At 41.9% G+C, this 26,199-nt stretch overlaps 3 protein-coding genes, 1 long non-coding RNA gene and 5 other non-coding genes across 12 annotated transcripts; 1 reads left to right on the top strand and 8 right to left on the bottom strand.

The window, feature by feature from the left end:
- Positions 1 to 2,228: 2,228 nt before the first annotated feature.
- txnipa (thioredoxin interacting protein a) lies at positions 2,229 to 5,475 on the bottom strand. Its single transcript, XM_065948274.1, has 6 exons — positions 5,100 to 5,475; positions 4,498 to 4,573; positions 4,241 to 4,388; positions 3,765 to 4,124; positions 3,367 to 3,669; positions 2,229 to 3,273 (listed from the first exon to the last, which is right to left on the bottom strand). The coding sequence occupies exons 1-6, from the start codon at positions 5,353 to 5,355 to the stop codon at positions 3,226 to 3,228; spliced, it is 1,191 nt and encodes a 396-aa protein (XP_065804346.1). The 5' UTR covers positions 5,356 to 5,475; the 3' UTR covers positions 2,229 to 3,225.
- A 4,377-nt stretch (positions 5,476 to 9,852) lies between these two features.
- LOC109998945 (uncharacterized) lies at positions 9,853 to 14,092 on the bottom strand. Of its 2 annotated transcripts, XR_002278615.3 has the most exons (9): positions 14,025 to 14,092; positions 12,638 to 12,698; positions 12,349 to 12,376; positions 12,122 to 12,164; positions 11,687 to 11,767; positions 11,407 to 11,458; positions 10,575 to 10,634; positions 10,285 to 10,330; positions 9,853 to 10,016 (listed from the first exon to the last, which is right to left on the bottom strand). It is a non-coding gene; the product is annotated as an uncharacterized lncRNA (long non-coding RNA). The 2 variants fall into 2 exon arrangements; XR_003809601.2 differs by lacking the exons at positions 10,575 to 10,634; positions 11,407 to 11,458 and having other exon boundaries at positions 14,025 to 14,091.
- LOC114921303 (small nucleolar RNA SNORA18) lies at positions 10,408 to 10,541 on the bottom strand. Its single transcript, XR_003809602.1, has one exon. It is a non-coding gene; the product is annotated as a small nucleolar RNA SNORA18 (small nucleolar RNA).
- LOC114921305 (small nucleolar RNA SNORA8) lies at positions 11,239 to 11,376 on the bottom strand. The gene has a single exon (XR_003809604.2). It is a non-coding gene; the product is annotated as a small nucleolar RNA SNORA8 (small nucleolar RNA).
- Positions 11,520 to 11,653, bottom strand: LOC114921307 (small nucleolar RNA SNORA18). The gene has a single exon (XR_003809606.1). It is a non-coding gene; the product is annotated as a small nucleolar RNA SNORA18 (small nucleolar RNA).
- On the bottom strand, positions 11,936 to 12,073 carry LOC114921306 (small nucleolar RNA SNORA8). Its single transcript, XR_003809605.1, has one exon. It is a non-coding gene; the product is annotated as a small nucleolar RNA SNORA8 (small nucleolar RNA).
- On the bottom strand, positions 12,243 to 12,313 carry LOC114918271 (small nucleolar RNA Z40). The gene has a single exon (XR_003806879.1). It is a non-coding gene; the product is annotated as a small nucleolar RNA Z40 (small nucleolar RNA).
- Positions 14,093 to 15,591: 1,499 nt separating the features above from the next.
- On the bottom strand, positions 15,592 to 20,573 carry chtopa (chromatin target of PRMT1a). 3 transcript variants are annotated; one of them, XM_020653870.2, is made up of 6 exons: positions 20,269 to 20,573; positions 17,860 to 18,829; positions 17,568 to 17,718; positions 16,825 to 16,999; positions 16,585 to 16,731; positions 15,592 to 16,483 (listed from the first exon to the last, which is right to left on the bottom strand). In XM_020653870.2, the coding sequence occupies exons 3-6, from the start codon at positions 17,706 to 17,708 to the stop codon at positions 16,281 to 16,283; spliced, it is 666 nt and encodes a 221-aa protein (XP_020509526.1). In that variant the 5' UTR covers positions 17,709 to 17,718; positions 17,860 to 18,829; positions 20,269 to 20,573; the 3' UTR covers positions 15,592 to 16,280. The 3 variants fall into 3 exon arrangements, with proteins under 3 accessions (XP_020509526.1, XP_029137016.1, XP_020509525.1); XM_029281183.2 differs by having other exon boundaries at positions 17,881 to 18,829; XM_020653869.3 differs by having other exon boundaries at positions 18,740 to 18,829.
- A 40-nt stretch (positions 20,574 to 20,613) lies between these two features.
- On the top strand, positions 20,614 to 25,465 carry snapin (SNAP associated protein). Its single transcript, XM_020653871.3, has 4 exons — positions 20,614 to 20,772; positions 22,519 to 22,565; positions 22,694 to 22,812; positions 23,998 to 25,465. Exons 1-4 carry the CDS (start codon positions 20,639 to 20,641, stop codon positions 24,103 to 24,105), a joined length of 408 nt encoding a protein of 135 aa, XP_020509527.1. The 5' UTR covers positions 20,614 to 20,638; the 3' UTR covers positions 24,106 to 25,465.
- The last annotated feature ends 734 nt before the right edge of the window (positions 25,466 to 26,199 follow it).

Genomic DNA, 26,199 nt, shown 5'->3' with positions numbered 1-26,199 from the left:
AGCTCACCTGCACCCCCTTATTGTGAATAACTCTTATCCTTACTGTGGTACAACACTGCCTCTCTTCTCTGCTGTTTACATTACTTGCTGCTATTTATCATACCAAGTCACTTTAATCATCACTTGTCACTTCCCTGCACATTCTGTCTCAACTCCCTGCATAGTTAACTTCATTAATTTTGTATTTGTATATACCCCCTATTTTTATTTATCTTATCTAATCTATTCTGTTTAATGTGTATTTTGTATTTTGACCTTACTTGTCTGTGCTGCTGCAACGCCTGAATTTCCCCTCTGGGGATCAACAAAGTACAATCCTATCCTATCCTTCATCAGATCAGAACAGATGAGTCATCAAAAAGTTCACACCCCAGTGTCAGCAGATCGAGACATGAGCTAATCAGACCTTTTTAGTTTTTTGGAACCAGGCTGTAAGCAAATTAATTTCTGCTGTATAAAACAGGCTGTTTTTAGAATGGGTGTGTATGTGACTTCCTGTATTCTTACATCCTGCCTCTAGTCGACACTCGACAAACTGCAGGATTTTGCACTTTTGCATTGGCTTCATATTTCAGCACTGGAGGTTGCTGCTTAAATGGTTTAAAAATGTATAATCTTTGGGTGAAACCAAGCTGCAGAACATTTACAGTTTGCGAACAGTTTGTAAATTAATTTGCAATGTGCTCAGCAGCCTCCATGACGTCTCTAAGAACGATAACTCCTGACAGAACTTTTCTTACGCCTGTAAAACAGACCTCCAGACCTCAGCGGTGCAGAGAGAGGAGCTGCAGCCCCTCACAGAGAGACTCTCCGATAAACAGTTCCCTTATCATTCTCTCTCAGCCGCTCACAGATGTCAGCGGCTCAGAGGACAGAAAACAGTCCTGCACAAAACTCCGACTGCACGCCCACAGCACCAACTCTGGGAAGGACTTACTGCAAAGAGCCACGACGTTAGCAGGCCAACACTTAGGAAAAAAACAAGTCCCTGTCCCCTGAATGAAGCAGAAACAGCCGCCATGTTTCTCTCTGAGGGCCTCCAAGCTCCACATCCGCAAACATGCCTCTGTAAGTCAAGATAATAATAAGTAACAAGTCATAAAGATCTTCCAGAGCAAAACAACTGTTAGCTTGTTTCAATAAAGCGTCATAAAACACGGGTTTTAAGTGTCTGTAAAATCTTTAGAGAAATCTAAAATGGTTATTTGGTGTGTCTCAATCAGAATCAGACTCTGCTTTGGGCAGGGCATGTGAAAAACATAAATAGAATCAGACTGCCGTTTAACTTGGCTTTGCCATCCAACATTAAACATTAACTGAACATATAAAAGCTTAACTGAGGTAATAATGCGAAGGAGGTCAAAGGAAGGCGATACGTGATTTTAAGAGATGATTATGTAACCTGTAGGTTCGAGTGTTTTTCCAGTACTTACAGTATTGGATATTTTCATGATTAAGACGTTTATCTGAAAAGTGGAGATAAAACTGGCTCACAGGATGTTTGTGTCCTAATCAAATATTCCTCTGATGCTAAAAAAAATAAATAATAAAAATAAATATTACATGATCCTGCAACCGACCGGCATCTGAGAGTGTATGTTGGCTGTGCACGGGATACCCTGTTGCTCACTGTTCCTCTGATGCTCTTTGTGACATCACTGAAAGCAAACGGACACAGATAAAGATTTGCCTCCATTCGTTGTGTATCGCAACCGCCAGTTTGCTGCTCAAAGCACAGAAGGAACCCCAAAGAAGCAGCTCTCCAGCTCACCTCCAGCCTCCTCGTATTTTTCTACATAAAGTCAGTGAGCTGATGTGAGAACGCAGCAGGATATAATCAGGAGAATTCTCCTCGAGTGAGCAGGTGGTGACGATTATTCCCTGCGATCAGTACACGACCAGAGACTGTCTGCACGCCACCGGGTACGATCTCCATGAACGTAATGAAACTTCTGCATCATGTTTTCTGTTCTTCAGTGCGTTCTTCTGCGCTCTTTTGTTCACACTCAGATTCTGTCTTACTCCACATAACTTTGATATGAAGGCAAACATTCTTGTTCTCGGGGATAATTGGAAAAAAAATGTCCTACTGGGAATATCGACGGAAAAACCCATTCAGATTAGCTCAGGGGTTAATCATCAGGGGGGGGAATTGGGCCCAGAATCAGCCAATCGATTATCTTGCAGTGTGCACCCGGAACTCAAAATGAAAGAGAAGACATGCTGGATATTTTGAACATTTTTTATTATAAAAAATAACCCATAGGGTTCCATACAAAAATACTCGTTTTAAGTATCAAGGATGCATTGCAAACATACTTCGTCACAAATCAGTATTCAACAGTGATTCTCTTTTTAGAGCCCTGAAAGAACAGAAGTTATGAAACCACCACAGTGGAATGAAATGTTGTCTTGGACAACTGCAGAAACATGATTACCCTCACACGAAGTGCGTCCCATCAGACCGGAGTGTAAGTGTGGAACGCTTATGGCACTAAGCTAAGCCAAGCCCTTATATGAAAAAAAACTGTGAGGTTGAAAAGAACACACACTCTCCAAAACACAAAAAATGTTCAAACGAAACTTAACAAACAAACTCTTTAGGCAGTAGTAGAGCAAAATGCATCAACCAAAAAGTGCAAAAACATTCAGGAATAAACCACATAAACACTGGTACATAAGTGAAAAAAGACGTGGTGTGAGGTTTTCTCAGCATCCAAGGATGATTATTCTACATGCTCGATTAACATTCCTAACGGATTCTGAACAGCAACAACCGATTTACAGGACGGATTGTTCTTCTGGTGAATCTTGGGCTTGACTGGAATGAAGAAGAAAAGACAAGCCCCAAAAAAGCACAAACCACAGCAGGCCGGGGCGACTCGTTGACTGCTTGGCCCCAATAATAAAGTCTTAAAGTGTCTGTGAATGGACAGCGAGAACCCCAAGAGCTGAGGGTCTCTGGGAGGGACAGCTTATTCAGAAATGTAGCACTGCACAGGCTCTGAGACTCTGCCTTCAGGTCCAGGACCTGATGGGCATCGGGCGGAAGACAGGTGAAGGTGATGAAGTAACAGGAGAGCATTGTTTCTGTCCATCTCTTCAGATCTGTATTTCCACTCCTCCATCAAACACTTGAGAGTTTGGACCTTGTGCTCCTTTTTAAGTGCGTTAGACGATCGGTCCCTGAGAGCGGGACCAAAGTTAAAAAGTCCCTGCTGCACTTCAGCAGACCGGCAGCATGCGGGCATTTCCGTTAAACTCCTCCTCGGTCTGAAGAGAGAAGGAATACATTCATTAGTTTCTTGTTAACTCAAGAGGAGGCCTTATTATTTCTTTTGTGATTCATTTGGGTTAGACTCTTACCTCTGTATAAGCAGGAGGTGGGGGGAACGTGAAGGTGGGGACATTCATGAAGATGGGGCTGTCATCTCCGTCAACGTCGTCCAGCAGCGGCGTGAGCGGCTGGTCCAGGCAATAGTCCCGGGGGATGTCACAGTAGCTGGGGGGTTCAGACGGCATCCTGAGGGACACCCAGCTCTGGGAGGAGTTGCTGACTGAACCCTCGTGGCTGCTTACGCTATTGCTGCGGCTGCCAAGACCGGCCGTCCCGATCACCAGGGGCAGCTCCAGAATCAGCTTCTCGCTGCCGGGGATGTGGATGTAGATCTGGAAGAACAAATGAAACACTTACATTAGTTTCCATTCTTAAAAAGTTAGGGGAAAAAAAACATACATAGAGTTAGTTTAGAGTGAATGCTCACCATGAGTGCGTACTCCACCCGGATGATGTTGCAGCTTAGCATGGATGGTTTGATCTTGGGTACCCTGATGGTCTTCCCCTGCCAGGCGTCACACATCCCGGAGATGATGTGGTTCCCGCGCACAGCGGAGAGCTTCTGACGGATGACTTTGGTGCGCCCATTGGCCTGGTACGTGTGTTTAGCGATGATGGCGGCTTTGGGCACCACGATGCGGGAGCAGGTGTTCTCAAACTTCGCGTTGATGCAGATGTCCTCCCCCTCGCAGAAGCCGCGGCGGTCGATTTTGGCGTTGAGCGACACCTGGCCGTCAGGGATGAACATGCAGGTGACTTTCTTCTCCTTCATGCCGCCTGTGGGAGACTGAAGAAACACAAGGAGGTCAAACTCAAGCAACACTATCTCTCGCATTGTTACATAACAAGAGCTCAGATTTCCAGATCAAGGTATCGCCGTCTGCAGGGTGTCAGTGAACTCACCAGCAGATCAGGGGTGTTCACATCCAGAGGCTCCTCCACCTCAAAGGATTTCTTGCACTCAAGGGGGTGCTGTTGAGGCCTCTCCATCACGGCCTTCACATAATATTGGACGTAGCCAAACTTCCCCTTGTATGACGACACCAACTGCCTGTAAGAACATGTGAGAAGAAATAAGTAAAACCAAAAGTACTCTAACAGAAAGGGTCATTCTTTTAAAAATGATGTCATCACATGTGAAGAAAGAAACACTGGCTTACCCTTGCTGGGGCAGCTCAAATCCAAAAGTGTACTCGTATTTGTTGCCGGGCCTCAAGATGACCGAGCCATCAGAATCTAGGGAAGGAAAATGAAATACAGTTTTAATACTCTACACCACTTTAATAACAACGACTTCCTGTCCTAGTTTAGGGGGCTTATGTGAAATGAAACACTGACAGTCATCTGACTCATCATGGGAAGCATCCTGTCTGGGAGACTCCCTGTAATCTACTGTAAGGAGGAGTGGATCAGGGGAATTCACTTAACAGGTTGCGTTCAATAGCAGCCAGGAAATAACTACACCGTTACTTATTCAGCAGTACTAATGCTGTAAGAAAGGCAATAATATACATGCTACTTTCAAAAATCTAATTAACTGCACATAACGGTCTTAAACAACAACAACAACACAAAACATATAATGTGAGTCAACTCAGTTAACCGTACTTATAAAATCATAATAAATTCGTTTGTATTCCCGCTTAGTCCCTGAACGCGATAAGTTATTAAGTATCGCGATGCTTCCCTGTATCGATCATCTCGCTGCTCTCTTAATGTATTAAACAGGCAGCAGTGGAGACAAGGTGATGGATATCCTCACCTGTTGGCTGCTCGTCCAGTCGCAGCACCTCCTCGTATCGGAGGTACTCGGCCTCCTGTCGGCACCGCTGCTTCCCTTTCGCGTACTCCACCTTGGCGCAGCCCAGACCCAGAACCTTCACCGCGGTGACGCGAGTCACCTCGTTCACCTCCACCACCACCCGGCCGGACACCTTGTCCCCCCCGCAGTAAAAAGTCTTGGAGGGGTCCGAAAAGACAACCTGGAAGGTCTTCACTCGCTTTATCATCGCCACCATGATTGTTTGACTTCGTATATCCAACACAGGTGATAAACAACCTGATCGATTTAAAACGTTGCTGTGACGCGACCGTGGAGTTGTCGGTTGCTCTCTCCTCTCGGCTGTAAACAAAGAGGAGTCTGATGCCGTTTTTATATGACGAGCCATGAGCAGCCTGGCTGAACTGCGTGGCTCAGCGCGTGCACAACGCTCCCATTGGTTGAAATGCTCTGTTTGTGTCGGCTCTGACCAATCAGAGCCCAGAAGCGACGCGTGGACACCGCGTGGCTGGGAGACTCGAGAGCATGTACAGCAGATGTGAGGCAGGAAGTTGAGAGGTGGAGAGAGAGGGGAAAAAGTACATTTGTAGTAAACAGGCTGAAACCAGAGAGAGAGGATCGTCTGGATTCGCCATCATAGGTGTGATGAGTCACTGAAGGTGTATCACTTTCATTGGCACGCGGTGATTCCCAAAACCTACTCATAATAATTACTATCAAGTGGTTTGAACTGGAAATACATGCTTAAAACAATATACAGAAAGTTTAGCATGGATGTAGCCTGAAAATGTGGCTCAGTTAGAAAACAAACCCTGAAATCCAATGAGCACAACATAAACTATTTTAGACATTCGTTGTCGTTATTGGATATATGCCGGTAAGATACATGTCTGAACGGTTGCATAGCAAACATTCCAGTTCATGGTCATCATGTTCGTTTGTAGGTCAGTGGCTGACTTCAGATCATAGTATATGATTCTGCATGCTGGTTATTTTCTGCTCCAAGACGGTACGCATCTCAGTTTGAGACTCAGGAATGGACATGTAGTTTAATTCCTCATTTTACACATTATTTCAGCTACTTATTCGTATGGTTTTAGTTAACCAACAACCACCTCGCTTTAACATCAACAATCACCAACATGTTGTCTTAAAAAGATTGCATGCAGCTAAATTGCATGAGTACAGTAAGGTTACACACCCAGATTACAGTTTTTATTCATTTATTTATTTATGGCCATCAAATGTTCTGTTTGTTTTTGGTTTTTTTACAGTTTTAAACTCTGAGTCCTAAATCCCAATATATGTAGCCTATATGTCAAAATGACCTGGGTTTCACAATGCTACAATTCATTTAGCAGACGCGTAAGTCCAAAGCATCGTTCACCAGAGAGTGAGTACAACAACACAAGCAAGGATCCAGAGAGGAGGAAACAACGTCAGGAAGCGCAAACAAGTGACTGTAAATAATTCTATACAGTCTAATATGCACGCAAACATAAACGTGGTGACAGGCAGTGCATAAAGGCAAAGCATGGTTTGTTGTTTTTAAGTAAAGTTATTATATCATCATCAACGACAACATCGAAAGCTGCTTTTGAGAGTCTTAATCGGCATCAAAACCATCCTAAATATCGCCATCATCATCATCAATATGATTGAGTTCATAGGTGTTAACGAGAGAGCTGGGTCTTTAGCTTTTTTCTTAAAGGTGTAAAGGGACTCTGCAGATCGAACAGAGTTTGGTAGTTCATTCCACCACCGGGGGGGGCGACAGAGGAGAAGAGTCATAAATGTATTTTATACTTGTTTTAAGGGCAGGGTTGGTAATTTCCTCCAGATACACTTTTTAAGATTTTGGTTGAAATGGTCTTCAGGTCCTGACAGACGTTAATAACTCATGTTCTCTGAAAAAGGAACAAAGAGAATCCGTCATCTGTAGCAGTTGTAAGCCTGTAAAAACTTAAAACCAGTGTCTGCCACGAGGTACCAATCTGATGAACCAATCACGTTTCCCTGTCTCCCTGATCGCTCTCTACCTCTTGCTTGTACTAGTCCACACTAATTTTTGCATTTATGTCAATTAATCAATGTGTCGTCGCTGCTCCGTCTGGCAGAACCTGTCAGTATGCTAACAGTTAGATTTCACTTTTAAATGAAACAGTGTTTTAAAACCACTCCTGGGGTTAAAAGGTGTGCTAAGGAGGTGTGCTAAGAGCTGGGCTAGTTGTTCTGGTTACCGATGACAACACCTCTAGGCTACTCTTTTGGGTCTTAATTCAATGGCTGGTACATTAAAGTAAACATAGGTGTGTTTTATATGCAACCTTTTGCAGAGGTACAGTAAGCACTTCAGGGCTGTTTTGGGATTCATAAAATGGAGAACCGTTTCTGAGAATTCATCCAAGCCCTGTTGAGAGAATTCAGAGATTGCAGCATGCGTTCCTAAGCACAACAAACACATGCGGAACATTTTGAAGTTGTGTGTTTTCGAGGTTTCATCAGAAGAACTTCTGCAGTTTTTGATGCGTGGCGCTGAGATAATGTTTCCACTTTCTCAACCGAACACACTTGTATCATGTGACTTGTGCAACTTGTTAGTGCCTGGACCCGCAGCTGTTTTGGATGTGATTCCCGTATTATTCCCTCTGGTGAACTTTCACCCAGTTTATTTCTAAAGACGCCATTATATTATATCACCAGGATTTTCCATCATAAAAATAGATGAGCATCAGCGGATGAGACAAAGAGATATGCAAAACAACAAGAGAGACACACAGAGGCCACAGAGAGAGACAAAACAAGTACAAGGACAAACAACATGACATCACAGAGACAGAACTGTTACTCAAAGGAAAAAGGTAAATGCAAAGAGAGAAGACAAAAAGACTTCAAGTGACGGCATAGAGGAACACTCAAAATATCGAAGACACTAAATAAATTAAACAGACAGGAACAGAAACTGCAAGAGTCCAACTGCAAAAAGGAACAACACAGCAAAAATAAGAAGCCGCACACGGGGACCACAAAACTACAACCACATATAAAAAGACTTGAAACAAGTTCAAAGTAAAACAAAACATCTGTAAAGAGACATAAAGCTAGGGCTGGGAAACAAACACGCATTTCAGAACCATGTTACAGTAAAGTATTTATATATTTAACTCTAAGGAATGAGAGGGAAAGGCATACTTCTTCACAGATAATGGAGCTTTGTTTTCTGTACTGTAACATGCTCTGACACGTGCGTGTGCAAAGGGGGACTGCATGTCCAGAAATAAAAGGACAGAAAAGAAACACTCCAAACATTTGAAAAGTTTGTTTTTAATATCACAGACTGGGGTGAAGAAAAAGTGTCACAGCGTTCTGGTTTACCATCCAATCAGAAAAGACCCTCTTTTCAGACATCTCCATTAAAGGACAAAATGTAACCTGAGCAGGGGCAGGTTACCCTGTTGTGTAAACATATACTGACCCCTGGTGGAGGTATTATGCCACTACAGGTGTAAATTTTACCTCCATACAGTCCGGGGACAATTTGGAGCAGATTAAGTTAATGAATTGTACCTTCAGATGACATTTCTGTCTGACATTTAATGTTTAAAAAAGTTAACTTATTCAAAAACTTGATCTCTGTCAAAGTCTATCACAGCCAGATATCTGCAGTAAAAATCTAACCATAATTTGATTTGCTCTAATCAAAATCAGAAGCATTTTGTTTTATTGCAAAGTACATTTACACACACAAGGAATTTGACAAAACAGTTAGTGAAGGACTAAAGCAAAGATAGTAAGAAGATAAATAAAAAGAGCAGAGCCCCTGCTGACAGGAGACTCAAATAGATGAAAATATAAAACACAATTTAAAAATGACTAGAATGAAAAGCTATCAAGATGTACTAAAGTTGCAATGAGTGCATAATTTACAGCGCAAATAACTGCAAGCACAGTTTTCTAAAGCAGAGTTCAGTGTAATCAAATAAAATATTAAGTCCAGTGTTTTAATGTGATGCAGAAATGTCTTTATAAAATCCTTCACATTACTGATGTTCTCTGACTGTGGGGCTGAGTGAGAGTCTGTTTTATGTTGGGGGGGGCATCATTAATGAGGATGTGTTATCCTGTACAAACAAACTTTAAACACTAATGTTTAGATCCTTTTAGTAATTTCCGTATGTTGGAATGTCCCAATTCTGAATCAAGTCAAGGTTACCTGCAGTACAAGAGCACCCAGGGTAATAGTACCAGTTATTTGGACAGAGGTCGAGGTGTCCCACTGCAGTTGCTGGAAAGCAATCTGTGCATCTAAAGGTTTTGTAGTACTGGCAGCAAGTTCATAAATATCATCCCCATAGAACTGCTACAATAACTTCCCAGTAAATAAGGTAAATGTACTGGAGCTTCCTTCAGGTCTTCTGACTTCTCAAAATACGTTTACACCGCATTTCACACACTGATGGTGGCAGTTGCAGGATTAAACCACTGACCTTCAGGTTGGAAGACGACAGACTACCAACTGAGCCACAGCCACCCACAGGGAAGACTTGGTTCTAAAAAGTAATCCTAGTTTAAGACTTCTATTGCTGCTCTGAGACACTTTTGCTGAGATTGAGATGTTAATAAGCAATTTTAAAAATGTTGAAAGTAATGAAAATTTTTGGTCTAGATGATGAATGGTTACAGAAGAAACATTTTACCAATGTGCAAGAATTTAATACCAAACACAGAACAAAAATTAATCTTTCAAAGTGTTTTATTTAAATTCAAACAATCAGGTGTTTTCTAAATCTATCACTGAGCACAGATTATTTATGAATCCAAAATCAGTGATTGCAGATACAAGTGCTGGTGTTCATGCTCTCCGCTGGTTTCTGATGGTTCTGCATCAATCTGCTCCGTCTGAAAACAAAAACAAGGAAAAGGTTCAGCCTTCTATACTATACTCAACGATATGTTCCAAGGATTATGGAAAAACAGATTCTGTAACAGTGCGACATCAAACAATCAGAACTTGTTCCCAGCAGGTCTCCTCCAGCACGGAGCTGCAGAAGCCGGCTGGGATGGGGTTTAATTTCTGGTCAATTCCACAGCAAGTCAGGAAGTGTGAGTCCTGAAAGCCTTGGTATATGACCAACGAGTGAATGTAGGAAAACAGACGTTTACTTACAGGCTGCAGAGACAGCGACGTCACGCTCCAGGATGGTTTCAGCTTTCTGAAACAAAATTACAACACATTATTCAAGCTTCTGTTATGATTCATGCTGTTGATCACATCAACAATCAGGTCACATCTTGTTCTGCAGTAATATCCCAGCATGCTCATGGAGGTGAACACGTGGGTAAAGCGAGACCACAGGTTTACTCTGCGAGGCATTTCCAACGACACGACCCTACAGGTAAAGGTCAGTCGGGATAGACCTCACACTCACTGAGAACAGGAGTCGTCTATAAACTCACCTTCAGTGTTGCTGAACGCCATCAGATCCAGAGACGGGATGTTTTTACTTGCGCAGAAATCTGAAGGAATAAGAATCCGGTTAGAAACATTTAACCATCAAAAGGGTGAACAATATGTAAAAATGGCTGTATGACAAAACATGACCACCGTCCTGAAGTTTACACAAATGTTATAGCTGCAAGAAACTGGCCTCCTATCCTTAACCCTAGATTACATCAGTCTTCATGCACAGAGTGACCAAACTTAAAAAATATATATAGGGTGCAGGTTGATGAGTTTGACTCAACATTTCCCTAACAGCACAGCCTTAGTAGCTCCGACAATGTAAAGAGTCTAATTTTGATCACCACCATAGTGAAACAGAAAGCAGTGCAGCTGTCTTTTATCTAGATTTCATTCTTTTGTAGCTCAGCTGGTCAGTAACGACTGACTATTCAAATTTAGTGTTTATGGGCTGCGATTACAAAACGGAAAGCTCCAACGGCTCAAATGAAATGTATCAAGCATGATGCTGCCACCTAGTGGTTAATGTAGGAACCACACACCCTGAAGATGCATTTCCATCTTGATTCTGATGAGATTTGTTTAGAAGCTACGAGTTCAGCTCTACTGAGGTGTTTTCCCAGCATCTGAGATATTAACATTGAAGAGTAGCCCATGAGGGAGTGTCTCAACAAAAATACCAGGACTCCAAACACGTTCAGCTCAGAGACCAACGATGCCAGGTGTTGAGTTTGTCTCGCACTGGTTTATGAACAAACCAGCTGATGAAACAGCTGGCTGCAGATACCACACAGTGCTCACATCACAGCCATCACTGGACTAACTCACCCATCTGCAAGTCAGTCCCGTCGTCAGTCATCCAGCACGCCATCATAGAGACCTACAGACAAAAAGAGTACTTTATCACACACTGCCCACTCAGAGTCAATCCCTGTCACCTCAAATGTTCTGCAGTAATATCCCAGCATGCTCATGGAGGTGAACACGTGGGTAAAGCGAGACCACAGGTTTACTCTGCGAGGCATTTCCAACGACACGACCCTACAGGTAAAGGTCAGTCGGGATAGACCTCACACTCACTGAGAACAGGAGTCATCTATAAACTCACCTTCAGTGTTGCTGAACGCCATCAGATCCAGAGACGACTCATGAAGCCTGCAACGAGGAGATCAATCACTGCAGCCGACACCTGGAGAAATGAAACGGCACGATGTCAGACACATTTTTCCTGATAGAGATGTATATTAAAAAAAAAAAAATAGGACCAGGATGTGGATCCCAGCTGGATCTTTGTTATTAACAGTTTTTTAGGACACCACAACAAGCCTCATAATGTTTGGTTATCTTATGTAGGAGTGAGTGTTTCAACAAAAATACCAGGACTCCGAACACGATCAGCTCAGAGACCAACGATGCCAGACGTTGAGTTTGTCTCGCACTGGCTTTTGAACAAACCAGCTGACGACACAGCTGGCTGCAGATACCACACAGTGCTGACTTTTAAGAATGTCAATCACAGGAAACACTGACAATCCACACTCACATCGTGTCGTTGCTTCAGTTCTGCAGGTCAGGCCGGAGAAAACCTGCAGGAGGACGAAGAAGGGCGAAGGTGAGGATGTATTTCTATATATCGAGATGCGAGTTTATCATGTGTGCAGGAGGATGGTTCAGAGAGGCATCTATCAATCACACATCAGAGCAGTTGAACATAAAGCCAATCATCATAACGACAAATTAACAGAAGATTTAATCCGTCATAAAACTCACCGAGCTGGTCTGAGGTCTGCGCTGTCACCTGAAAAACAGATGGAACATTTAAGACTTCATTTGTTAAAAAAAAAAGTAAATAAATTATACATTACATTAAGTATAAGCTGTAAGTCCTCATAAGTAACACTGCTGCAGAGTGCACAGCAGTGGGTTGCAAGAGAATTAATCACTCTGTGCACTGTATGAGACCTGTGCTCCACCAGACAGGAGCAGAGATCATACTGTGCACACAAACAAAGATATCACATGCACATTAATGACCATGTGGCCTTGAAGACATATTCACCTCATGTCCCACAGGGGCAGCAGAATCTGAAGGGTGACTTCTCCCCGTCTTTTTTTCAGTCCTGTGGAGAGAGGTTGGTTTTTATAATGTCAAAGTTTCAAGAGTTTCTCCACATCAAGGCTAGACTTTGCCACTTAAGAAATAAATTTGGAAGCAGTCGGTCAGTCTGCAGGTATTACCGTGCATCTAAAACTATCGACCCGTTCAAACTCAGAAACTAAACTCTTAAAACAAGATGCAGCAAATTCAGGACTTCCAAGATGTGAAACAACAGTTTCAGGGTCTTGGATGCTACAGAGCAAATGTTTCAGGCCTCATTGTCACCGTTCTGCAACCAGCAGTGCAGAGGTGAAAGCAAAACCTGATGTAGTGATATAGCCACAGCTGTTCTGGGATCAGCCCACTGAACAGGACAAACCCACAGTAGAGTCTGCACTGCGGCACAAACAATTATGAAGCCTGGAACTGCAGAGACCTTCTGCAGACGCTTCCTCTGAAACATTACTTACGATTATTTGTAAGCTACAATTGAAAAGGGACGCTTACAACTTGTGTTTTCTTCTTTAAAATAAAGTACAAAGATGTCTCAAGTGGACACATGCAGCTTGTTGTAACTAATGCATTGGCTTCGCAGGAAATTGTTTATTAAATTTTCTTAAGACAGGACATCTTGTGCAATATTTATTTTATTATATTTAATGTACATGCCATCATCTGGACCTTGAATAAATTCGTCATTAAGTTAACATGGTGGCAAGCGGAATAATAAATGTTTTTTAAGTATTTTTTTATGGTATAAAAACACTTAAATATACAGTTCCTGTTGGCCACTTTCATTGTAAATACTACAACAGCACATTATAATTTTAATTAGATCTTAACGTTTTGAATATGCACCAGTTTCTTCATTTCTGTGCATTGCTGCAAGACGTCAGTGCCTTTTTTATCGTTTACGCATTCTCGATAATTCAAAAGCAGGTGTTACGTCGAAGTTCGCTTCCCTTCCGACATGCGCTCTCTCCGTTCATAGCAGCGCTAAAGCTAACTCTTAGGCTAAGGGAGGGGAACTTTTCTAAACGTTACAAGGCTCGATCACTACTACTATAACCTGAATGACCTGTATTTGCTTGATTTTAAATACAAATGTGGGATATAATTCAGTCATTTTCTAAGACTTCGTAAAGTTTGCCAACACTTTCGGCCTTATTAGCTCCAAGCCAGCTACCAGCTAAGTTAGCATGCCCCAACGTGGTGTGCAGAAAGTGAGGACGTGGTGTTTAATGTGAAATACAAAATCAAATCCTGTTCTTAACTGCGTGTTTCCTGTCATTTTATGAACCGGATATCTCTGTTCAAAGTCACGAATAAGTAAATTGTTCATATTTACCCATTTTGTGTGTCCTCTTCTCACGATCCACCAGAAACAAGAGAGCTTTTAGTCCGCCGCTGAAGTATTTATAGGAAGCTTTACGTCAGTTGAGAGCGGTTTACGTCAGAAAGTGCTGCGTTCAGTTAAATCGTATACCATAGACTTAGTAAGTTTTGAGCTGAATGCCAATTTATGTATTTTAAATATTCGGATAAACTGAATCTATGGAGTTAGCTGGTGCGTTTTTGTTCGTTTCAATAAAGCATAGCACTAAATATATAATTCAACATTCTGAGACATGAAATTAGTTAATCATTCTTGTAAATATTATCATATCCAATTTCTATTATAAATATTTATTTTTGCATTAACTATCAACAATTCATTTCATTTTATTAGTTAATAAGATAATATGATAAGATGTACTTTATTTTACCAAAAGGAAACATTTTCTTGGACTCTGTCTTGCAGTTATAAGATAATTAAAAATACGTAGAGATCATATAAACTTCTAACAATTCTAAATAAACATATAAAACACTTCCCTGCAACTGTGACAGATTGACATATTGATATGTTGTCAATATATTATTGCTTAAAAATCAATAGGACATTCTTCAATCTTCAAAAAGGCAACTAATTTACAAATTGCAAGGTTCACAGGTTCACACGCATCCTGGAAAAGGATTGACGACACAAAATGTTCTGGAAAATCATAAATTAAACCTTCTCATATCATATAATGTTGTTTATTTGTCATTTATCCATCTGGAATGCGTACAAAATATGAACCACATTTACCCTATGATCAGGTTAGGGATGATTAATTTCATTTAAACTATCATGAAACTTTTATTTTACCACATCAATTGAATTATTTTTGACCTGCTGTTACTGGCTTAACTACTGAATCACACAGTTAGGTCACATATTATATAAAATACACTCAACTTTGATTTTGTAACTCTGATGTGTCTCTAGTCTGTCTACAAACCACCCAATGATGAGAAAAGTCCATTCTCTGTCTTTTAACCTGCTCCACTTTTCAGAAAATGTGTGCTCAAACAGGCCGTTTGGAGATTTTCCCTTCATGACATCACAAAGGGCAGTAGCCCCTCCCCCAGGTGGGTGACACTCCCACAGTTAGGTGTTTGTTCTGCCCTCTGAGTCTGCCTTCTCACTGTAAACAACAGGACATGGAGCGAGAAAGCCCGAGCCACCCAAGCCTTTCCGTAGAGCGTGGTCAGACACAGCTCATTTACATATTTAAAGGTACAGACACAGAAACAGCCTGTTCTGAGCAGGGCTGAAATAGAGGGGTTTATAGACATGATCAAATACAGGATCAGAGTGGATTTAGAACAAGAAACTTCACAGACATGTTTTGAGGATCTGTGAGACTTATTTAAACTGCTTGAAAAGGAGGAGAATATGACATTTAAACTAGATCTAAACTTGGATAAATATGATCTGATTAAGTCTAAGCCACACATCATGTTAAAACTGGATTTTGGGATAGTATGTAACCTTTGAAAATTCACCCCATTAGATGAGGAATGAACATTTCAAATACAGGCAACCAACACAGTTTTGGGAAATCATCGTTTCCATTTTAATTAAAACCTATTTCACTGGCTTCAGGTAATTTTATACAAATGCTCTCAGGTACAAGATAAGAATCGCAGACCTCCACAGCAGAGAGCCGACAGCTTTTGGATACAGAGACCGGGAAAAACTGAGCACTACATCTTTTAAAATACAAAACAGACAAACGGATTCTTGGCTTTATAACTCTTTTTTTTTACATGAATCTAGAAAAGGTCGCAAATGTTTGAGATAGAACCAACAAACGCTAAGATCTATCTAAAACAAAAGTTATAAAATAAAGGAGTTTTCAACTTCAGTGGACATAACATTTCCCGGATCTTTTTTTTTTTTTTTTTTTTAAAAGCCGGTACACATTTCCATTTTACAGATAATGTATAAAAAAACAGAACAAAAAAAATGGTTCTAGAGACAGAAGGTAAATTAATAATTAAAAGGTCCTTTCGCAAAGATTTAAAAGGTTTCTCAGGAGCAGGTCGATGCAGGACCGAGTCGTGGTCGAAGCACATTCAAGTGAAACCTCTACCCCCCTACTCGATTTTCATCTCTGCCGTCTAACTTATGAACACAATCACGTCTCAGAACATTTCTGGTGTAATTCACACTTCATCTTGTGCGTTCGAGTTCAGTTGTGCAGTTCAGCAGAGACTCTCTTCGTGTGCATCAGAGTCACTCCATGCTGTCGGGGTCCGCCTGGGCCATGTAGGCGTCCAGCTCTGCGTCCAGGTGACCTTTGGTCTTCGACATGTAGGCGTCCAGCTGGTTGTCCAGTTGTTCGCGAGTCACAGAAGGACGGCCAATTCCCCGGCCCCGCCCACGTCCTCGACCACCCCGACCAGCGAAACCACCACGTCCACGCAGACCACCACGACCTGATTATGAAAGTAAACATTTATGAGTCCATTTTGTTTACTTAATATGATAAATTATTAACTATAAAAATATGAGAAATTAAACTTCGTCGCTCCCTCACCTCTTGCAACTCCCCCACGTGCTGCTCCTCTGATCAGTGCGCCTCCTCTGCCAGGAGGTCCTCCACGGTGGCGTCCTCCTCTACGCATCGCCAGGCGACCAGCAGAGCCACGCCCTCTCATCGGACCACCTGTGGTCATCCTCTTCCCTGTGAAACACAAAACCAAATCATCATTTAGAACACACAGTTAAAAGGGAAAGAAAATCTATAGCCTCGAGAATCAGACCCTCAGACACCCACCTCTCAGAGACAGCGCTCCCCTCATCGCTCCTCCTCTGGCTCGTCCTCGGAGGCCTCCCCTAGTCATCCCTCTCATGCCTCCTCTTCCTCCTGCAGGTCCTCCTCTCATCAGAGCACCGACTGGCCGGCCCAGCCTCGCCTGGATGTTGCTCTTCCCCAACCGTTGTTTCAAGCTCTGACAAGTTTTTAATGGCAAGCATAATTAAATCAGGCATATAAGCACAAGCTTAAATGTTGGGTCTTTGCAAGGTGTAGAATGTAGAGTCTGGTCTAGAGATGCGCTTATTGTTGAGTGTCCTGACATATCATTTGTTATGAATTGGTGCTATACAAATACAGATTAACTGACCTTACATCCACTACAAATTAAGAATGTTCTGCTGCTATATGCTTAAACCTTGAGCTTCCATCTCTCTCTCCGTGCGTTCACATCATATTCCTCTAGATCGATGCCGCTTGTTTCATTACAGTCGGTCATCTCAAAGTTTTGTAGCTTGTGACTGAGCAAACCAGGAGAGAGCGTAGTGTTTATGGCTTTGAATTTTCAATAGACTCCTAAAATCAGTCTACAATAAGTTTTATCAAATTTAAAATCTAAATTGGTGTGAAAATATGAGATTTTATCTTTCAGTCAAATCCCAACCCAATACCCTCTCAACACAACGTCTAGATGATTGGAGGTTGGATTATATCTGGTAAAAAAAAAAGTCCACGACACTCAGCCTGTTGACCTCTGACCTCACCTGCTTGTGGTTCAGAGCAGCCTGCACTGACGGCCGGTTCTCCATCTGCTGGGCCAGTCGGCGGTTACGGGCACTGGCCAGGTGCTGCTGCTGCATGGTGGCTCGAATGCTTACCGCAGCAGGCTGCTTGTTCTTCAGCATGTTAGTGAAGCTTTAGAGGTGGAAGGGAGAGAGAGGGGGGGGAGAAGGGACATACAGAGGAGGAGGAGGAAGCAGGTTCCACATCAAGTCATTTCTCACATTATGGATGCGGCCACACAGACTGTGATGGCTCTTGTCATTTCAGACTTACGTTCCATTTGTTGGCACTCACTTTCTCTCTCAATCATATCACAGATGGTTTATATTTGAATTAAGCATGTTTAATTTCAAACAAGCACAAGAAGAAACTTGAATAGAGAAGAGTGCAGAAACAGAGAAGAGAGTGCCAGAAGAGGAGCACAGTTTGCCACTTACAGGCCTCCAGCTGCTCGGCTGGGTGTCGTCGCGCTGCAGCAGCAGCAGCAGAGGCCCTGGACGTGAGGAGTGCTTGGCCACTCAGCCTCTTACAGCATGGACCGTGACGCTGTGGTTTAACCACTGAGTAAGGGGAGATGAGGGGGGTAGGGGGAGAGCTTTGTCACGTCCAAGCTAGGACTGAGCACCTTTAAGCATAGACATAGAGAGAGAGAGAGAGAGAGAGAGAGACAGGTGAGGGAGAAAAGGGAGCATGTGCTTCATTTCCGCTGGGTTGAGAGAGAAAAGTAAAGAGGCAGGAAGGTGCCCCATCTCCCTGGTTTAGCTCAAGCCTTCCTCTCCCCTGTAAAGGCTAATACTTGGATGTGTTATCAGGGAGTAGGTGCCAGGGCTTTAGTAGGACAGTGGTCCGGCCTAGCATAGGCTTACCAAGTATGACCACTACCCTTTCCCCTTGTTTACATGTGTGCACTGCTCATGCAAGACATCTGGCCCAGGAAAGCCTCCTCTGCCCCGCATTAAAACCATATCTAACCCCACACGCGTGGACGGGACAGACGTAGTTGAGTAAGCAGCGCACACACTGAGTATAGCATCCATGTCGGGTCCGGTCCCCAACAGAAGCCTTCCGTAGGGAGCACTAGAACCTTCACAAGCCAAGGCTGGCCCTTTCATCATCTGGTGTCTAACTGCTGACAGGGTGCGTGGCGCCTCACCGCTCGTTCAGGGACACCTTGGTGGTGCTTTTCAGGACCACTTTTTGGGAGGAAGGTGCACTCATTTTGACAGGTTTCGTTTGCAGGCTCCTGGAAAGAGACGGGACAGAAAATAAAAGATTTAGAACGAGGTTTGCAAAATCAGAGTCGATAACAAGCAGCATGTGAGTGGCCATTTGGGGGCATGAAACATATTTATTTTAAACTTAATTTGTACACACTACTGCAAAACAAATTGGGTGTCATAGCCTTGGAGGCAGGGGGAAAACAATATATACACATTGTGTTTATCGTATGTTATCAAATGTCAAATATAGTTCTAGTTTCCATCCTGTGATCCTGGTTTTTGGACAACCTACAGCTCTAAATCTTTGCACATCTTTATTTGAAGTCTCCGGGTTGGTTTCAGATTCAGCCATTAGAGGAATTCTTAATGACATTAATGCAGAGTGCTTCTAAATAAAACTTGTGAAGATGTCTATATCGGCTGTAAACAAAGCCATGTGCACACACAAGGCAGCGTTTCCAAAGCATCGATGTCCATGTGAGGGAAACACACATGGCTATTATTTTAGTAATGCTTTATATAACTACCTTTATTATTATAATCCCTTTCATTATTTATCTGCTTGTTTAAATTGCTCTTACTGGTATGTTTTTTTACATGTGTAGTATTTGCAAGATATTTTGGGGCACTGCATGCAGCAAAGGGCCGAGGTTGGACTCGAACCCACAGTCGCTGCAGGGGGACGTGCGACATAACCAGCAGGCTATCCAACACCGCAGATCACTTTCAGTCGCTTACATAATCTTACTATTTGGTCGCCTTGGTTCTTGTGTTTGCCTGGTTAACGTGATGGTTGGGTTTAACATGTTTGTTGGTTATTTTGTTGTTTATGTTCTTTTGCTTTGTTTTTGTAATGTTCCTGCTGTATGTCAAAGCACAATAAAAGTTATTATTGTTCAACATTTTGGGCACAAAATATTGTTAAACAAGCTGTATAAAAAAACCCAAAAAAAAAACCAACTAAAACATGCTTCGGTATCTTGTTAGGCAATCAACTTAAATTCGTAAACAGACATTCCCTCAACACTTAGAGACAAGTTTACATACCAAACTCATTCACTACAAAGCATCTAGTATCGACCATAAGGTAAAAACATCACAGGATGACGTCAGAGGTGGCAGCTGTCTGATCGTACATCATTAGTGCCACTGAAAGCGTGTCTCCTCCACCTTTAATTAAGTACTTTAATATATTAAAAACTACTCGATAAAAAAAAAGGGGGATTAGGTCAGGAATCATTTGAAACCCTCGCAAAAAAAATAAAATAAATAAAAAATAAAAAAAATAGTTCTGGTGTAAACCGGCCCAGTTTGACCGACAGAAACTATTTAGCTTAGCAAGGTAGTTTATCACCTTTTGTGGATCAAGGGACGGAGTTTACAAAGTCTAAATTAAACAAGTTTAATAAATAACCTTAAATATAACAACATTTTGTTTGCATGTATTCATTTTAATACTTACAGTGAATGTTGCGTCGGTGGAGAAAAGCCTTGCAGCTAGTCAAGATTAGCCTCGAGAGCTAGCTCGTCTTAGCACGGCGCGGGCCTGTCGACTCTCCGTATCTTCTTCTGTTTGCATAAAACGGATATTTTGAAGCTGATTTTCCAAACAGAGCGCAGTTGGAAAAACAATAAAAAATAAATAAAATGTCTAGTTAACTTCTGGCTTTATCAGAAGAAGAAAAATAAAAAAATAGCAGCAGAGACAAGGGGTGTCGTCTCTCTCTCCAAAATGGTGCTGCTAGCTGCTGAAGCGGACGGAGAAAATGGAGACGTTCTAAATGACGCTTTACGTCACCGCGTTGACGTCATTTCCGGTTGCGGCTGTGTTTATGTGTTTTTCGGTTAAAATGGCTTCAGCCGCTTTGGTGGAGACTTCTGCAGGGAAAGATGTTATCGCCGAGGGGCTGCTCGACCTCCTGAAACCAGCAATCCAGCAGCTTGACTTGCATGTACACTCAGTGAGGTAAGTGTCTGTTTTTTCTTTAATTATTATTACTGATTATTCGTGACTGACATCCGAGCAGGCGGAGCTACTGCAGCTAACTGCCTGATTGTCCCGTGACTCCATCACGGGGGTCATGAGTTCTTCATTGTTCCCCTCTGTGTTTAATCATTTACATTTAAATTTGTCATCAATTTAAGTTGTCATCACCTGCTAGATGTAATTTATTTATCTGATTTGATCAGAAATTCCACCTCTGTCACTTTGTCTCTTCTCTCTGCATGGACGTTTCAGTGGGGGGGGGATGGGACTGAAAGGGATTTAATTGATTTAAAATGTGTTGTATCAGAAGCACTGATGGAGGAACATTTTGATGGCCTTAATGTGACGTTTCTAAAGGGTCGTACATGGGATGGAGGTGTGGTTATAGCACTATTACAGGGTTGGCTGAGTCTGTGTTAGAGGGGCCCAATGTCATATCTTTTAATGGGGCCCAGAAACTCTGTCAGCGCTCCTGCTCCTCTGTCTTTAATTGATTCATAAACCCTGTATCTGCTCATCTATCCTCCCCTTAAAGCCCCCTGCCACTCAATGCCCCCTGCATTGGTTATGGTACGGTAAACCCCTTATTGCAGTGGTTCTCAAACTTTAGACCGCATACCACCAATGAAAATATTTCTCCAAGTACCACTATTATGGTAGATGTTAAATTACACTGTAGGCCTGTTTCTACACACATTTCATGCAAGAGGCAAATGAATTCATAAAAAGAATATTATTTATTATTGACTGCTGGCAGCCACACTGCAGGCCTACTAAGGGTTAGTGCTACAACTTACACACACACACAAAAGTGCAGAACAATAAAAATGAAAACTTTACACCAACAACCTGTTTGGAAATATTTAGTCTGCAGTGTTTCCCACACAAACACGATACCTGGGCCCAAGTATATTTCCGACCTATTCTCATTTAATTTTTCATTTATTCATAAAATTGCTGCATTTTAAAAATGTTAATGTACAGCTGCTTGCTGCGGATTGTGTGCTGAACTCCAATAAATAACAGAATATCTGTTCATGAGAATATTCTGTTATTTATTTATTCTGTTCATGTAGGCCTACAGCTGCTTGCTGTGGTTTCAGGACTGAACTATAACGGAATATCGAGTGGAACTTTTTCAAAAAGCGAGGCGTACTCCTGTTGTTGTTTATGTCTGTGCGCGAGCATAAATTGAGCAGATTATAGTTGTTTGTTGCAAAAACTAGATTCATTTAGAGGGGAAACACATTTGATATAAATACAACCCAATAGATACAAGCTAGATAAGAGTACGACAAAAAAATAAATTGTTGTTTTATGCTGAACGGGTTTGTTTTTTATATTGTTGAGCTTTCTTTGCGTACCACCACAGGGAGCTCCCCGTATTATAGTTTGAGAACCACTGCCTTATTGCATTTCCACAGGCAACCATTCCCTTACTTGGTACAAGTGATGTAAGCAGGTAAGCTGATAGGTGCATCAGCTAAGTAATAGTGTGACATTATAGAAGGCACCCATCAGGGTTGGATTGGTAACATAAGGGTAGCAACAAAGTAGGAAGTACAGATCGTTTTTTGTCACCATTCCCAACTTTTAGCTGGGGAAACGCCAAATGAATGTGTACCATACTTAACTGAACTGAACTGAACAGGACCACTTGGTGGAAGCGGAGCTTTAAAGATGCTACAATTCTGATAGATAATGTGATTATTATCTTCTTTACAGAGAAAGCCAGGTGGAATTAAGAGAACATATAGACAATCTTGCAACAGGTAAAATGACTCGGGATTAATTAATTTACTTCTATCTTGCATTTCATTTTCTTTACAAATACGTGTATGAAGGTGATGAAATACCTTTTGCTGATCACTGTGTGTCTTGTGTTGTTCATTCTCTGCAGAGTTGTGCAGGATAAATGAGCATCAGAAGGTGGCGTTAGACCTGGACCCCTATGTGAAGAAGCTGCTGAATGCCAGACGGAGAGTCGTGTTGGTAAACAATATTCTGCAGAATGCACAGGTCAGTGACGAGCTCGGGGCTTCTAAAGCTGCTGCTTTAATCAGTATTTTTAATAACAACAACTGGAGGTCTTCACCAACACTGCAGCTACCCCTTAATTGTGACAGCTTTTTTGGAACGGGCTGTTTTCATAGCCGGAAAACTCTGATTTCATTACGTTGGAGCGGCAAGCAGCTTTTTTTTTTTTTTTTCAGAGAAAATGTTGTGATCCCCTGTTTTCCCTTTCTGCTTTCAGTAGGAGACAAACAGTGAGAGACGAGCTGGGGAGCATATTTGAACAATTAGATGTAGACCAAAAACAGGCACTAAAGAGAGTAGATTAAAGAACTCAAACTCATCAGCTGGACACTGTTCTGCTGCCATCTAGTGGCTCAAACAGGTAGTTACGCTGCTCTACGCAAGAAGCAAAAGGCACTGTCAAAATGTTTGTCCCAGTGGTGTTGCAGCATTGCAGAAGCAAGAGACGCGCCTGTAAACAAACGGTGCAAGCTTCCCATGCACCCTTTTCGAACACAGACGCTGTTACTCCACTGCCAACTCTCTGCAGAACAACTTCACCTCATCATTCCTCCTCCGTTTTGTTTATTCACAGAAGGCAAATGCTGAGCTGTAATTAAAAAGTAGAAACTGTGTTTAAGTGGCACAGTTGTTGAAGAACTGAGTGCGATATGAAAAATTACCTCATGATCATGGATGCACCACTGCTGACTTTTACTGCCGTTGTATCTGTAGCCCCTTTTTAAAGTGTGCGGTTCTGAATTCACTTCGCCTTATGGGGTTTGCGAAAGCTCCGGGAGGCGCATGGTGTGTGAACACACAGCGGGAGCTTCACGTGCAAACAGACACAGCTCTGATGTTACACCCCCCACCCCCCATTATGCCTCTTTTATTACCTCCCATGACGGATCAGGGGTTTAACAACCAGTCTCCATCCATGCGATACATATTGCACATTACAGGGGCTTAAGTATCCCGCCTTCAGCCCGGAATCTGTAAGTGCCAGGTGTTCACTGTTTTACTGCTCCAACTATAACGTTACCACAGACACAAATGTTTAAGGATTACTACTTATATAACCTAAAGCCAAAAGCCACACCTCATCACTATACTGCTTGGACTGCTAGTGTTATTGCTACAAATAACCTGCTCGTCAAGTTGAACATAATCTAAATATTGTGTCTCCAGGAACGTCTAAGGCGACTCAACCACAACGTGGCAAAGGAGACGGCACGCAGGAAGACCATGCTGGAGGCGTCAGGAGTGTTCACCTCCCGCTCCCCCAGTAAACCCTGATCCTCCTCCTCTTCTTCCTCCTCCTCCTCCTCCTCCTCCCGATCCATGCAGCAGATTCTGTGAACTGTCCTGACCAGCACGCAATCATCAATACAGGAAACTGAAACACGAGGAGGAGGAGGAGGAGTCTTCCTCTGACATTTAGTTAGCTGTCTGTCTGATGACATCCTGCACTGCTTTGTCAAAATAATAATCCAGGCTGTCAGCTGCTTAGCACCATGCTGCTGCACTTAGTTTAATGTCTAATCGTGTGGAATAATTTGACATGGGACATTTATTGTATGTATTTATTAGAACAATTCAAATACACGGCTTCCAGGGAAAAGATCAATAATTCTAACCATGCGTAAAATGTGAATAACATCCCTCAGTTTGCAGGATCGATGGCAACACTCAGTATGAGTAATCACATCGAGCATAATAATTGATCCTTGTTCCTCGACTCTAATCGGTCCCTTTCTTTTTGAAATGCTCGTTTACAAATGTGATTTTGATATTTCTTTATGAGGTGAACGTTAAAGAGGCCGTTTCTCTCCGTCACTTAGCATCGGCTTCGAGATAAACACAAACCTGCAGATTTTTCTAATCTGCTTTACCGTCTTTCACCGTCCAAGACAACAACAAGCAAACACAGCATCATTAGCACACTGAAAGGAAAATGAAGATGGACAAACATCAATGAGAGCACTGGGAGGTGATGGTTTAATTTACCATGGTTAACATACTCTTTGGGGTTTGCTGCACTTGTACTGGTGTTGGTGTTTTGTTTCCACTGTTGTTTACATTTCTATAACGGCTGAACCAACTAAAAGATGTTTTTGTGTAAATGAGATTCAAACCTTTAACACCAGTGTCATCGCTGGATGCAGCATTGATAATTCATTTAGTTCCACCAGTGATTCACATAAAGGCTGTCAAATAAAATGTTGTTCTTCTCAATGTAAAAGGATACAATCTCCATTATTGTAATGATTTGAAAGTATCCAAAAATATCCAGACTTTATAAAAACCTTGGGCTCTTCTGTCCTATTTTTAGCCAAAAGCAGCAGGGAGCAAAACATGCTGCCACTGACACTGCACACTCTTTAATTAAGGCCATTCAAAACAAAAATAGACATTTAGTGCGCAGGGCTTCTATAGTTATTTTGCTGTGGTATCACAACAGGTTTTATTTTGACTGTAAAAATATCTACATTCTAAATTCTGGTATGCAAGACTCACATTTTTTTTTTTAAATCCAGTCTGAGAACCTAGACCGGATAGATTATGTCTCCTGCACTTGTGAGAGTGGTTTCGGGTTGTTTTTTTTGTATGATATCCATTGCTTGTGATAAAAGTTAAATTAAAAATTAAACGTTAACTTCAGGTGTTGTGTGTTCTGTGTTCTGTGTTCTGTGTCCTGTGCAATAATTTTCATAAGTCTTTTATTAGTCGCCATGCAGATAAAAAGAAAGACAAAACCTGTAGCCGAACGATAAAGCTGAGGCATAACTCGTGCATTTCCCGATTGATCTGGAAGTGTACGTTTATTTGGGGTTTTATTGAAGAAAAAAAACGAGTTCTCTAATTTTTTTTAAAAGTTGCGAGGGATACATTCTCTGCAAAGTTTTGTCAGTTTTTGGAAATGAGCTGTATGGCATGTTCACTGTTCACAGAAGAATATTCAGAACCCTTGCTCATATGAGCTCCAAAACCATTTCTCCCTCCTGCGGTAAAAAGTAAACCCATAGACTGATATACTCTGACCACTGTCCTGCATGAGAACACCAAAAAACAACAACTGGAGACATGATGCACAGGGTTTTTTTTAACACTCTTTAAGTGATAGTAAAAAACAACATGACTTATTGCATTCAGTTAAATACAAAGGCGTAATGCTATGAGAGTTTCAGAAACAATTTTGCAAAAGCATCAAGTATACAAAATTAAAATTGGATTAAACGTTTGGCTAATCTTTTAAACTCTTAATTTAAAGAAATATTTCACATGTGGCCCTGTAATCAAATCGTCTTCCACAGAAAGGGGCAAAACAAAATCATGAATAGCTGTCCTCAGAAGACCACAAGCATATATTTTATTATAATCATGTGTCAG

The sequence above is a fragment of the Labrus bergylta genome, chromosome 19, assembly GCF_963930695.1.
Source record: "Labrus bergylta chromosome 19, fLabBer1.1, whole genome shotgun sequence".
Classification (NCBI taxonomy): domain Eukaryota; kingdom Metazoa; phylum Chordata; class Actinopteri; order Labriformes; family Labridae; genus Labrus; species Labrus bergylta.
This window is presented reverse-complemented; position numbering and strand designations above follow the sequence as displayed.

Excerpts from the sequence above, each read along its gene's own strand:
- snapin (XM_020653871.3), top strand. The coding sequence starts at position 20,639 with ATGTGTTTTTCGGTTAAAATGGCTTCAGCCGCTTTGGTGGAGACTTCT. Across the intron at positions 22,566-22,693 it reads TATAGACAATCTTGCAACAG|AGTTGTGCAGGATAAATGAG; the intron begins GTAAAATGACTC and ends CATTCTCTGCAG. Across the intron at positions 22,813-23,997 it reads ATATTCTGCAGAATGCACAG|GAACGTCTAAGGCGACTCAA; the intron begins GTCAGTGACGAG and ends TTGTGTCTCCAG.
- txnipa (XM_065948274.1), bottom strand. The coding sequence starts at position 5,355 with ATGGTGGCGATGATAAAGCGAGTGAAGACCTTCCAGGTTGTCTTTTCG. Across the intron at positions 4,389-4,497 it reads TTTGAGCTGCCCCAGCAAGG|GCAGTTGGTGTCGTCATACA; the intron begins GTAAGCCAGTGT and ends ATGTTCTTACAG. Across the intron at positions 4,125-4,240 it reads TGAACACCCCTGATCTGCTG|TCTCCCACAGGCGGCATGAA; the intron begins GTGAGTTCACTG and ends GTGTTTCTTCAG.
- chtopa (XM_020653869.3), bottom strand. The coding sequence starts at position 18,804 with ATGAGTGCACCTTCCTCCCAAAAAGTGGTCCTGAAAAGCACCACCAAG. Across the intron at positions 17,719-18,739 it reads AAGGTGTCCCTGAACGAGCG|CTTCACTAACATGCTGAAGA; the intron begins GTGAGGCGCCAC and ends CCACCTCTAAAG. Across the intron at positions 16,484-16,584 it reads ACGTGGGGGAGTTGCAAGAG|GTCGTGGTGGTCTGCGTGGA; the intron begins GTGAGGGAGCGA and ends TTTCATAATCAG.